Below are 14,268 nucleotides of genomic sequence, written 5' to 3'. Positions count from 1 at the left end.
AAGGTGACAAGACTGGAATATTCTGAGGGCAACCGAGGTGAGTCAACAATGACATCACATGTGACAGTTTGGCAGACTTTTTGGAGGCTGTTCCAAATGATTGTCATCACTGTTTCAGCCATCAATTAATCTTTTCTTCTTTGGTTTGGCACATCACTGAAGAAGGCAGGAATATGCCAAATCACTAACAGTTATTTTCAGTGGGCTGATAAGCTATATCTGAAGGACAGCCAAATATTAATACCATACTTGTTTAAGCAAACAGAATGGAACATTTTTTTTTTTAATAAAATGTAGTTCCCCAATATCACAGCTGTATGATCAAAAATGGCTAACGTATGCATACAGTCTATTAAAATGCACATAATTTGACTCAAAATGAAAACATATCTAACAAGTAATTCCATTCATCTGGCCCTTTTTTTACCCAGCCTTAAGATATACAAATGCATGCCTTTTCACCAGAACACAGCAGCTGGGAATGAAAAGGAAAGCATTCAAATGATCATTTTCACATCATATTCCATCGTCTTTTCACCAGCTTCTCCCCAGTCTTTCTTTGAGTCCCATTCTGTTACAAGAGAGCTGCTTTTTAGATCAATTCATATTTCCATAATCCACACTGCTGTTTCTCCCCCTCCTCCCCAGGGTGGACTAACCCCTGCATCCAGAACTATGGCTTACAACTGTCATTAAGACCTATAACAATAACAAGATAACAAAAGAGCTGGTAGAGATGCGGCTAGCCAGTACCATATGCTGATCAGCATCTTTAACTTAAAAGCTCTATGAAACAAAACTGCTACAATCCTGACAACAAGCATACTTGACGTTGCCACCTGTTCTCAGAATTTCAAGAAAGTTCAAGTTTTCTGTGTTGGGCTTCTGTGCTTTTAAAAATTCAAGTCTCACAGTAAGGACATATTCTGTCTGTTGGGATGAATGTTTTAAAAGAAATCACTGAGAAATTATCATGGTATATTTACAGTTTGAGAGATGCTGAAGGATCAGCACTTCTGGGTGTTCCCAGCATGCCTAGATGAGTGGTCATTCCAAAGAATATTTATCAGAAAAAGATAGATGTTTTCTGTTCAAACAGTTTAGCTATTCACTTGTATTTAGAAATACACCTCAGAACGTTTTGCTGCTGGTATCCATATATGTGAATCAGCAGATAGACTATCATTGCTGCCATACAGACATAATAGTCTTGGAGAAGAACAATGTATTTTTCAAACATGAAAAACGCACATCAGGAAATCACAGTTCTCTTTTACCTCTCGGAGTTCTCTTACCCTGACAGAGCTCACTTGTAACATGCAAAGTTGCCATCAGTTGGGTTAATCATTTTCCTGACATGCACATGTGGATTCAAGTTCCTAGATATTCTTAAATAAGCAAGAACTTGTGATGTTTAGACAAAAAAGTACTTGTGAAAATTAGTCATCTATGCAATCGATTCCTCCTTTCTCATATCAGTGTACCCAAATACTAATTGCTTATTAAATACACAAGTAACAACATCCCCAAACTATTTCCATGATTTACTACTAAAAAAAAACCAAGCACCTAACTAATTAACAAACATTTGAAACGTATTTAGTGCCACATCAGAATAACAGAACAAAGCCATCAAATGCAAGGAGACTGAGATGCACCCCCTAACTGCATGCCTACAGCCTTGAAAAGAACATTAAAAGCCTCGTACTTCCTGGGTTACCGCTGCTTTCTCAGGACAGCACACAGGAACACAGAGTTGTTACAGCTGACTTCCATGAGTTATTTTGGCCCAGGCAACAAGACTTGCTGAGATTTATTTTTTTAATAAAACCCACACTATACTTTAAATCTTTAAAAGAATACTACAATATTTTCCATGATGACCTCACTCATAGAATTTCTATCATGCTCCATGCAATGGAATTTTCAGTCCTGCAAGGCACAGAGCGCTTGGGCTCTGACCAGACATTCATTTAAACTTGCTTTAACCTTCAATAGTTCACACACACACAAATGAAAACATGAGATTCCTTTGGCCGAGGGAAGGCTAAAATGTAACTTCACAAGAGTTAGGCCTTAAACAACTGGTATTTACAGACACGCATTTACACAAAGATATTAATACAAGCAATTTGAATGGATGATCTGATGATTTACACCTGATAGATTATGATACATTATGATATAACATATGAGAGAACAAAGCAAAGAGATTTACAGCAACTTTGTAGAAAACAGTACAGACACTTTGCATGAGATGCAATATTCCTAACCCAGATCGATTGCTCATCTGCAGGGTATGGCAAAGGCATGACACAAAAAAGCAGTTTCAGTTTCCTTACCTGAAAAAAGCAGAGTGGGAGCAGACAGGATAAAGCAGACAGGATAAAGTGTACAACACAACAATCTAATACAGAGCCCTCAGTTCTTAATTAATCAACCATCCCTTGTCGTATCTCCTACTATGGAAGTAGGCTCTGGTTTCCCACTATATTAGCTATTAGCATTGTCTTCCTAGGTGTGACTTTTTTTCCCCACCAGCAGAGAAGCAGCAGACCCAAGAAATAACTGTGCTATCATAAATAATAAGAAAAAACAAACTACTCAGTGAAACAGTTTTTCTATAAACCACATACAGACTCTGGGACTTACTGCAGACAGACATCGTTTTGGGAAAGTAACCAGCTAGGTTGAAAAAGCTACCGAATTCTTACACAGCTAAAACAGTTGTAAGCACTAGTGCTGTTAAGAAACATTAAACCTCAAATGCCTCAAAGGTTAATACAATATAAAAAAAAATAAGGATGAAGCCTAATGTAAGAGGCAGAAAGCCCTGACTGATGTACAGACTTTCCTGAATCTTTGTCCATCTTCAAAAAATAAAAACCAATTTTTCGTTTTTAGATTACACTCAGAAGCTTGAGACGATCTCCCACATGACAACAGTGGACTGAATTGCTCATTACAACATCCTATCAGCATGCTATTCCTGGTACCACTGAATGCATTGTGCATGTGGACTAACCGCCCTCACCTGCCTTATGGTGAAGGATCGGTCCCCACACTGGTGGCTACAGCCACAACTGCACACACCATTCACCTACCAGAAACATGTACTGCCACTGAAAGGGCTCCTAGCTCCACCCAGCACTTTTAGCACTCTCCTTTTGATCTTTCCTGGTGCCAGTACTATGCTTTCCCCCAAAATGTTCTAACCTCATGAAGTTACTGGGAGTTTGAGTATTTTTATTTCCAGAACAGCTATGAACAGAGGCATACTGTCAATGTCTGGGCACCTCAGACATCGATAAGGCATTGGCTACCACCTCTACTGCCAGGTTAATGCAGCAGCATTTGTAGGTCTCAGTTGTGCTGGGTGACATTTTGTGCACAGAAGCACACTTGATTTTTTAACAGTTATGAAGTATTTCATTCAGGAAGCAAAGGGGCGTTTTTCTGTTTTGCTTTTCTTTTAATTTGGTCCACTTCTCTCAAGCACGTTAAGTACCACCTCATTTCTATGAATTCATCTTCTTCTTCCAGAAATTAGTGTTATAATTTCCTCTACATAGACCTCATTATGAAAGCGAGCTTGCAAGATTGAAATCAAACACTGGTCTAATCTCTCTGAATAAACAAAAGAATTCCAAGACTAAAACAAATTCATCTTGCCATGAAAATGTCATAGAGCCCAAGAGGAGTTTGGAACACACAAGATGCCTGTAGGTATACACATGGGAAATGTATTTTAAGTAAAAAAATATTCCATTAAACAGCTACAACCCAACCACTCAAGCTCACATTGGGGTGAGGAGTAGCTGTTCAAACTGAAGACCTGTATACACTCAAATCAAGAACCGTCCATTTTCCCTACAGCGATAAGATTATTCAGGATTTCTTCAACGTTGTCAAACTTGTGTTTAATGCCAGTGCAACAGTAACCTGCAACTCCATCATTCATTCAGCTTTGGGTGTATGACAGTATATCAAGATCTGCTGTACACTAGCCACAAGAAGAAGACAGATATAGGAACAAGTAAGCACTGGGAAGTTCTGAGAGGCGTACTGAGAGGAAGAATGTGGGAAAGAAGAGGAACAAATCAAAGTGACATAGACAAGTTTTCTTTGCATTATAAAAGCAACAAAAAGGTGACATGATAAACTGCAGAAAAATGCAGGAAGAGAGGAAAATATTTTGCCCACTGTTATCACATCACTGTGCAAACAGACAGCCCTTGGATTTAGGAAAGACGATTCTTTGGGATACATCCAAAAACTAATTCATGTGTCTTACATTGAAAATAGAAATGACAGGAAAATAGAGTTGAGAACGCTCTTTTTTTTTTTTAATATTCTCCCATCAAACTTTCATTGATATTATTCTTGATAGTTTTACTGACAGCTCTTTTATAAAAAAATATAATACCTGTAGATGCACAGATCTCCAGTCCAAGCCTACAGGGTTCAATACGCACATGCGCACAGAAGAGCCTGCTGAGTGCACTCAAGATCTCAGCTCAGGGGTTTGCCACAGAAACTGCAATGTATTCTGCTGAAATCCAGGTCATTCCAGAAGGAAGATTTCCCTTGCAAGGAAGACAACTAAAATATGCCATTTCCCAGGAAGAGAAGCAATTTACCTGAAATATTGGATTCCCTATACCACTCTGACAGCGTGCAGCAGCAGGCTTTTCAGTGCTCAAAGGCAGATCACTGCCTGAGGACTCTTTTTTTCAGATTACATATGTCTGTTGCATCTCCATAAGATTCCCTTCCAGTCTTCAGTGAGCTTCGTCTTCTAATCATATTTCTGCACCAGCTGTTCTTTGAATAACCTTCGACTCACTGAATAAGCTCCATTTTTCTACATACATAATTTTTTTTCCCTAAGATCAAGTCTATCTTAAGCAACATAAAAAGAACAAAAACCAGAAAAGAATTTAAATCAGAATGAAGACAATCCTCCTGCAGCTAAGAAAATTATCAGAACTCATTGGATGTCAAGCTAAGAACATACAAGAGCACACTTTCCTCATATACCATTTATCACTATCTTACAAGCCACACATTTCTGACTGATGCTATTCCCTAACCAGACATACTACCTTCTACACTTGTATATTTATTCCTTTCATCATGAATCATCCTGTGGCTGGCTTTATAGAATCTTCTATTATTGATTCCAAAAACAAACAAAAAAGCCAACAATTAATCAAGATCTAGTGTAAAAAATTATTTCCAGATCATCTGTTATAGGGATACCAGCAATGAAGAATGTGTTGGACTTAGTAACAGTCTAAAAGAGGCGCAAAGACAGACACATTTATTCTAATTCTTATCATATGCTTTTCTTTAAAAAAAGAGAAGCATTTCCATTGAAGAAACTCATCTCCAAGGTTTTGCAATAGCAAAAACACTTCAAATCATAAAATCATAACATACAAATTTAGACCACAGAACACACAAACTTAAGAGTTGCACTTTTTTCATACAAATATTTTGATTTGACAAATGCTATGATTACAACACTGAAATAATGCATCAGCCCTGCGTGTACAAACTCTCCTATAAGGATGAATTCATAGCCAGAAGCTGGAGCACTCATGCTATCCAGTTCAGTAAGCGCAGAGCATTGACTTTTATAAGGGTCTGAATTTTGTTTTACTAAGCAAAAATTACAGCATCTCTACAGTAATATTAAACATACACAGTTTTGCACAGTAAAGGATTAAAGAGAGAATAGGTTCTGACATTAAAATGACAAATTCAATCTTGTGGAGGACTTCAGCTTTTTTGTTTGTTTGTTTCAATTGGGTTTTTTTTTTTGACAATTCATAACAGCGTTTGGCTTCTCAATATTAAAAACAAAGTTTGGCTGATACATTTTCCCCGTTTTCTATTTTAGAACAGATTAAACAAGCCCACACTCTCAACAGAAACAGCTTATAAAATGATCTATATAAAAACCAGGGAGATGGAAGTAGTATGATATATAGAGCTGGGAACCTGCTATTGAGTATTCCCGTCACAAAGGCATTCTAATCACCGAGTCACCAGTTGGGTGAAGACTTCCTTACCGCCGTCATTAGCATCTGCCTTTCTGTAGCTGAATAGGAGAGCATTTTTTATCATTATTCTAACATTAAAAAAAAAAGTTCAATCTCGTGTTTCCAACCTGGTCTCCAAAGTCCTCCGGGAACTTCCACAGTACCACTGGATCTGTAAATAATTGACAGACAGCATTAATCAGAGGCAAAAGAACAGAGTATTACAGTCAGAGTACATTAATATTAAAGAGAGGGTCAGCTCAGCTTCAAGCTCTGAGGCAAGTACAAAAATGTCGGTAAAAACTACGGAAGATGCTGGATTATTAAAGAGGCATTTCATATTTATGAAACTGTGTTTGTTTCACACAGGTGAGCGGGTTGTATAATGTACCAAACTGTTTCCATATTTAACTCTTCTTTTTAACCTGACTGCTTCATTTTTTAAGCCTAAATTTAAATGTGAGAATTAAGTATAATTAAGAAATAAAATTAGACAAAATATCTCATCCAAGCCAAAAAAAAAATGTGAAGTGCTATGAAGGGGAAAACAAACATCTCCACAAGGTACAGAAAAGGGATCTTTGGACTTCTAATGACAGTACCAGCACACCCAAGGAAGAGGTTGGAGAGATGACACATCTGAATATTTTTTCAATCTGAACTATTTAAAAATCAGCATTTACATTATACCTTACAGCTTTCATTAATCTGTTATGATTGTTATATATTCACTGTTATCAAAACAATCACTTGCTGTTTAGGCTATGCATGAACCTGTAATTAATATTATTGTGAATGCACCTAACGCGACAATCTGAGCCACAACTTTTCAACCACTGAATTTTACACATAATCCTCCAGACACTGCTCATCTCCCACCAGTGCACCTATGCAAGCCAGGTGAGCACTCCAGACCCTCACTGTGCTGTGGGCAGCAGCCCCATGTTCCCAGGGACAAGAAACAAGGGCATGCCCTGAGCAAGAGCCAGGGGAAACTGCCTGGTGAGAACTGCAGCCCTGGGGCTATGGCAGGAGTGGCTGGGATTCCTATCTTGGGAAGAGCCAAGGTCTGAGAGACACCCAGATTTCCATTTCTCACATCAGCCTCTACAGCTAGCACTGCCTGATCAATCAGAAGCCTTTCGAGTGCTGTACTTCACATCAGATCTGCAGACTTCTCCACTTCTGGCAAAGTACAGAGGTTTCTACTCATCTTCACCTACACACAAGGTTGCTGCTGCAAATTGAGGCTTTAAAGGACAAATATCCTTCAGGATATTTTCACATCCCATTGCCCCGCACACAGCTGCAGTGCCCGCACTTGCCAGCAGCATAGGAGGGCAAGATACAAGCATCCCCCCTTGCTCCAGGTCAAGTGTCAAATGAACAGCACAAAATGCACCTGTAGATGTCACCAAGCTCACCTCATCAATCAACCTTATTTAGACTGAGCTCAAAATGAATATAGATTTCAGGTAAAAATCTGTTTCTACAATAAACAGTCAAATAGCCACATTTTTGATCCTAAGAACAACTGTGGAGGGTTCCACAGCTGTTCTTTATGAAAATCCATATATTTTGGACAGTTAGTTTTCTAACTCCTAACTTTTGGAGGCATATTAGAAACAAGAGAAAACTGAAGAGCACTCCGTCTAGAAGTACACTAAAAGAGCTAATAAATACAGTTCTCACAGAACAGAAAAGATTTTTCCCTTACTTTTTCTGTATGTAAATAAGTCACAGACACATCCGGATAATAAGCAGGCTGAGGGCCTCAGTGTTACTGAGCTCATTTCTGTTCTGATTTAGCATCATGAAAAATAGTCATTAGAAGTCAAGCTCCAGCTCCCTGCTCTTGACCCCATGCCATCACCTTACTCCCATAGCAAACCAGGCTAGGGAACCCCCCCAGGCTCATGCCAACCACTGAAAGCTTTTCTGGTCTGCACAAAATAAACCACTATCCCCAAAAACCTCCATCTGAGATCAGAACGAAGAAGAAAAAGTGGCAGATGGAGTGTTACGGGGGACAGAAAGCTACAGCCATGGAAAATCCAGGCCGGTCTGTGGCTACTCCTATTGCTTCTTACCCATTCCTTCTGCCCAGATCTTCTCTACCATCTATAGCAGCTTCTACAGAGAAACGCTGAGCTACTCTCAGCCAATAGATGTGCTGAGCATCTCACGGGGAGCGAGGCTGCTGAAACGTCACCAGCTGAAAGCTGTGTTTCTTAGGCATGAAGCAGATTGTTTTGGCAGGTGTTAACAACATTCCCATAATAAACAGTTACTGAATATTTTAGCAACATCATAATGAAACCAAAGGTGAGTTGTGGGGGATTTTTGATGCTTTCAGTTTGCAAAACAGTTATTGTATAAACTTCAAGGGAAAGTCAGTGATTTCTTTCACCGTTCAGTGGAAGTGTAACATCAACCTTCAGAAAAGGAAGTAATCACAACAGTAAAACCTCTCTGCTTAATTTTAGAACATCACAGTCAGCAACAAAGAATAACCTCAAAAATCAGCAAAGCTTGGATCTAAGTAACTATTTTTAATCAGAAAATGAGTACTGCCTCCACATCGCAACGACACGCCTGTGGAGGGAGCAGCATCTCACCACAGCACCCTCTGCACACTGGCAGGAAGGCCAGCGCCTCCACTCACCTCTCTGGGAGCCCTAATTGCTAACAGATGTGAAACCTGTGGCCAGAGCTCACTGTCCTCTCCTTCTGCAGTCTTGATTTCACATGAGGGCTCCCCAATGCTACTTGAAGAGCAAAAACAAGAACCTTGAAGTATAGTCCACTTCAGTAAAGTACAGTCTTCATTATCATTGTGTTTTACTTTAAGGCAAAAAGGCATTATGCATCACGCCAGGACAATCAAAATTGGTAAGCCAAAACAGAGAGAACAACATTCTGTATACTCTCTGAAAGCACAAAACATCCAATATTTGCCACCTGCCCCATGCAGGGTTTTGCAACTGCTATTACTAGCTTTCAGCTGGTGATTTTATTGAGTACACATAATACTTCTTTTTAGAACATCTAGTGTGGCTTGTGCCTCAAAATTCAAGTGACTGCATTCTATCTGTTCCTTGACCATCTGAAACTGTAGCACCTCTATGATAAAATCCCGAGGCTTTTTAATTTCCAAAGTCCAAGAATGGGCTTGTTTTGGAAGCTGATGTTAGTTTCTGCTTCTGGAACTGGACTCGGACAGCATCTGACATCTGTGTCAACTTTGCACGAGCGCCACAGAGGAATAAACAAAAGGGTACTGATTTAGAAATAAAAAGAGAAAGCAGAACGCAACTCTGCAACTTTATGCAGGTTTCCAAAGACTGAATTCTCGTTTCCCTGAGGATTTCTGTCCAGATACCCCCTTTGATCTGGCAATGTTAGGTCACAGTTTTATGCTGATTTCATGGGTGAGAGGAAGAGAATCACTCAGCAAAGGCTGTTGCTGCAAGCAGATGAGCAATGACCAGATTTCTCCTTGTTCCCCACTTCTGACAGAGTCCTCAAGAGAAGCACTTTGCATCACGTCTGAGCAAGTATGCAGGAAAGAAGAAATGGTTGGCTGCACACATGAAATGTATGTGTGCTGCATGTGTAAGCATACACAAGTATGTATACACAAGTTCTTCCTAGGCCTGCTGCACCAAGGGTGACTTATCTCACACCAGACCACACTCAGCATAAGCTCAGAACACCTGTTTGCATCACCCACTCCCTGGTGGGGCCTTATAAGAGCATCACCTGGTGTTTGGAGTGGCTATACAGAGCATGGTATGGTAATATGGCCAATGTAGCTGCACACCACATTCACTCATTCCATGCTACTTCACTAATCGTGAACAGCTAATGGAAGCTTTATGTATATGCTGAGAGGGGAGCTCCAGCCCTCAGCCCTTCACCAAGGTGGAACACACTGCAGCAAGGCTGCAGGAAGTGACACAACACAGACTCTAATTACTGAAATGAAGCTCTTAATTAAAAGGTCATGAGTATTAATTAAAATTTTGCTATCATAACATTTCTAGTTCAGCACTGCCAAAGTAACGTTGCATATAATCATTATCTAAGTTTGAGAGAAGAATAAGGAGAAAAGCTAGCAAGTTGTTTTGGCTCCTGAAAAATCATTTAATGTGAAATAAGGTTTTTCACATGTGCCTTACCTCCAGATTTAGTTTAAAAATGTGAGAAAAGGGATCGATTTAGAATAGCTAACAATCTTTAAAAAGATGAGGAAAAAAAAACACTGAGCTACAACAGCTACAGCAAGCTTCAGGAAAAACCTGATCCTCATACAATAAGGAGACTACTACCGTAGGTTACAGTGAATTCACTTGAAGCATCCAATGAGGCTTCAGTCAATTAAAGCACATAAGCTGAATAATAACCACAGAACAACCTCTCCCCACAAACACCTATGCATATAAATAGTTTTGGTGAGTAAATTTGGGTCAAGCATATATAAATAAATCAGAATTTGATTAATTCCTATCTTAGGAGCTTAACAAAAGGCATTTTAACTAAAAAAAATATGAAAATAGAATACATGATGAATATTATACTTACTGTGAGTCCACTACATACAGTGAATTAGGTGAGCGGATCACACCTTGTGTCTCCTTACCATCCCCTGCTCTCATCATAAGACTCCCCTCTCCACCCTGCCAAAGTGGAGCTGTTAAGCTCAGCTGGTGCTCAGGTGTCTTCAGCTCTTGGGCCCCAAATGCCAGAGTTCAAAGAGCATTTGAACACCGCTCTCAGATGCATGGAGTACCACACACTGCTTGGAGCCAGGAGTTGGACTCAATGACCCCTGTGGGCCTGTTCCACTTGGGTATCTGGTCAGTAGATGCCTGAAGACATGCAGTCCTGCATTTCAAAATTTAGCATTAAGGGATGTTTATGATTATTATTTTAAAACTCCCTGCTTTCCCAGGCAATCTGTTCCTCATGAGTATTCAAAATTCTCACTGAAGTCTAACCTGAATCTTTCCAGGTGCAATTTAAGGCCATTATTCCTCATGAAGAACACTATACCCTTTCTCCTTCCAGAGATCTTTCCCACTATCTCTCTCTCTCCCCCATAGTCTTCTTTTCCCATTGCTAAGCAAACACAGATTCCATTACACTTTCTTGGTACAACACTTGTTCCCCCCATAAGCTATCACTCTTGTCCTTCTCCATACCGCTTCCAAATGCCCCCACATCTCACAGCTTTCCAGAACCTTTCCACCCAAGGTTTGGATCAGAAATGAACAGAACGCCACAATTACTTCACAGCTATTCTAGGATACATTGCCTTTTGGTTCTTTTTCTCTTTTATCTAAATAAATTGCAGCATTATGCTGTTTTTTTTTTAAGCATGATATTCCTCATTTGTGGTCAGCTGTAATTTGTTACATTTCCTTACTGAGAACTGTTGCACCATGAGTTGTTCTGCTCCTCATGCTCATTATTTCTGTTGAAGTGCAGTATGTTATACTTGTCCCAGCAGAACAGCATTACATCCTAAATGCAGTCCTCCAATTTCTCTGTCATTTTGAATTATCAATACACTCTCCAACATCCCTGTAGTCTCCAGTAAGCTTTAATGTTACAGGAAGAAATGCAATATGGGTTAAATCAACGGCCTGTTCCTCCGCAATAGTTCTCCTGCAGCACAGAAAGACTTGCCTGAATCCCATAATGCAGAGAAACAGAACACGTTTAACAGTAATTAAGGGAAAAGAGCAAGCTCACCAAGCACTCGGCACAGTACCAGTTACAGTACCTCACACTCAGCCCTGAAAACAAACATGTTTTAGACATGGCCAGGTATGACAAAGAGCTCCCAACTTTCAAAAAGGAATTCAGCCTAAATTACCAAAACGGTTTGGTGTGCTGCACCTCTGCTGTCCCCTTAACAAAGCCAATAAGCTACAGAAACAGGTAAATTACAAACAATGCAGTGCAGGTGCGGCGAGGCCCTCCATACTACAGCACTGCTAGACCAGAGCATATGCCTGCAGCTGAGCCTGAGGGATCCTGTATGATTACACAGTAGTCCATGAGAAGATGCACATAAGCAATGTAAACTATCCTTATCAATAAATAAGTATGCAAAGGCCATCGCAGATGAGGAAAAATCATTTTGCTCCCTAACCTCATAGTACTTAGCAGTGCAGAAGACTTTCTGTTTTGGTCACATTAAGTCCTATGTCTTGCCAAACAGATCTAAGTCAAATACATATATAGTGGGTTTTCATATTTAGCAGTCATCGGTTGGAGCATGTCGGGCCCCTGATGGACACGAGCCTCAAAGGGCAGCACACCACAGTTCTGCTCCTCTCCGAGGCCTGTAGGGTGGCATGGAGAGGAGATGGGGCCAGGGGGTGTGCTTCTCAGCCTGGAACAGCAAGGAAAGGAAAAGCAACGGTTCTGCAAACACTGAGGCATTGTATTTCCAATCCAAATCTTCCACTGTGTTCACATGAACGCTGCTGTAAATTCTCTTTCATGAAAATTAAATGTAATCCAATTTTGATGATAACATACCTTTGCCCGCTTCAAGAGAGATCTCTGAGTAAGCAGATGTGCAGCACGAGCAAAGCAAGAAACAGCTAATCCTCCCCCCGCTTTTTGGAAGAAAAAACTATTTTTAGATGATCCTTGTAATTAGGAAAGCCATTTATAATACATTTTACCTTCTGCAACAAATGTTAGAAAAGATGTAAGTAATGGTTCTATGGCTGAGTAAATCAGGAACGTAAGTGTATTCAGAACCACAATAAATAAAAAGAGGCTAAGCTTACCAAGTGGTAATTTTCCCAAGATTTCAGCAGTTAATATAATCTAAAGAATGCTCTTCAACATCATTAAGATCATAGATTATAAGCACCATCCAAAAACACAACGGAGTAAGCTAATTAGCACACATTCTTTTTGGTAATGGAACATAAACTACAAACACATGCTGAGAAACATCATCTCAGGTAATTCTCCTGATAGCAACCCAGAATAATTTGAGACAGAACAGAGTCGAAGTAAAAATGAAACAGATTAATTAAGTAGTTCAATATTCTGCCTGGAGAGGCACAACCTTCATCCCTGTGGGTTTTGCAGAGCAGGAAAGGCAGCAATAGTCACGTCTCGGGACAGAAGGATGGGCTAGATGGCTGATCAGCATCCCTCCAGCTGTGTTTTCCCTGATGCTGTAATGATAATCACTGGCGAAAAAAAGCCATCAGTTGAGAGGGGAAAGAAGAGCTCAGGTCAAGAGATATGGGACTTGGAAAATACTCAGGGAGCAAAACGCAGGAAGCAAAATAAAGCTTATAGCAGACAGTTTTTTGGTCTATAAGTGTTCTGCGTTCGTGCTCTCAATGAACACAGGAATGCAATTAACAAAGCTGATGTGATTTATCATTATCTCAGGGAACTGCTTTATAAGCACATCTGAGCTATGAACAGAACTGATTTTGACAGAAAAGGTAGTTGTCAGTAATAAAAGGTTGACTAAATGCATAATGCCATGATTTTTCCAAGTCAAAAGGCTGCCAAGTGCTTAGAACAGTTTGACAGCAAGTGGCAACAGTAATACCAATGATGCTTTTGTATCAACTATCAATACAATATCTCATGACTACAAGTTACTCGGAAACAAAATAACAGGTATCGCACCTCATGTTCACAAGCCTTGCCACAGACAAAATCTGGCAGAAAAAGAGCATTCACATGGAGAGATCACCTCCAGAAAAACTCTTGCACAGCAGCTTTGAATCCACTCGCCCAGTGCTCCGCAAGCACGGGGTTGGAGGGCAGCAGAAACATGGGGTGCAGCTCAAGGAGGGAATGGGGCAGCAGTGCTCAGCTCGCATGGGCCAGCTGGAGTCAGCAGCTGCAGCCAGAGAGTGGGGAGACACTGCATGCATGGTGAGGGAGCCGCTGTGTTTTCTAAGCCTCAGCCATCAAAAGAAAGAACAAGGACAACATGCATTGAGGAAACTTCATAGGGGAGTAGAACTAAGGAACACTCGCCAGCTTCCCCAGCACTTGAAACCTGACAGATTAAAAGACAGCATGCAAATGAAGGTGCCACTAGAAAAATACTTGAAAGTATGCTTCTATTCAAACCTCATAGTCCGGGTATTTTTTGCTTATCAAAGAAGTGGGGGGGGGGGGGGAGGAACTTTCATCAGAAAGCTGTTTCTTCTTACTCTTTCTA

General features: G+C 40.2%; 1 protein-coding gene across 3 annotated transcripts in view; it reads right to left on the bottom strand.

Moving 5' to 3' along the window:
- DENND1B (DENN domain containing 1B) overlaps positions 1 to 14,268 on the bottom strand; it is a 144,476-nt gene that overhangs the window by 104,670 nt on the left and 25,538 nt on the right. For 2 of the 3 annotated variants that reach the window (XM_040704777.2, XM_040704778.2), the window contains exon 3: positions 6,176 to 6,219. The exons of the other annotated variant lie outside the window; for it this stretch is intronic. In XM_040704777.2, coding sequence (XP_040560711.1) covers positions 6,176 to 6,219 — 44 coding nt within the window. The remainder of the gene's footprint in view (positions 1 to 6,175; positions 6,220 to 14,268) is intronic. 3 annotated transcript variants of the gene reach the window in all.

Source organism: Gallus gallus, chromosome 8 (genome assembly GCF_016699485.2).
Source record: "Gallus gallus isolate bGalGal1 chromosome 8, bGalGal1.mat.broiler.GRCg7b, whole genome shotgun sequence".
Taxonomy (NCBI): domain Eukaryota; kingdom Metazoa; phylum Chordata; class Aves; order Galliformes; family Phasianidae; genus Gallus; species Gallus gallus.
The sequence above is the reverse complement of the archived record's forward strand: the minus strand, read 5'-3'. Positions and strand labels throughout refer to the sequence as shown.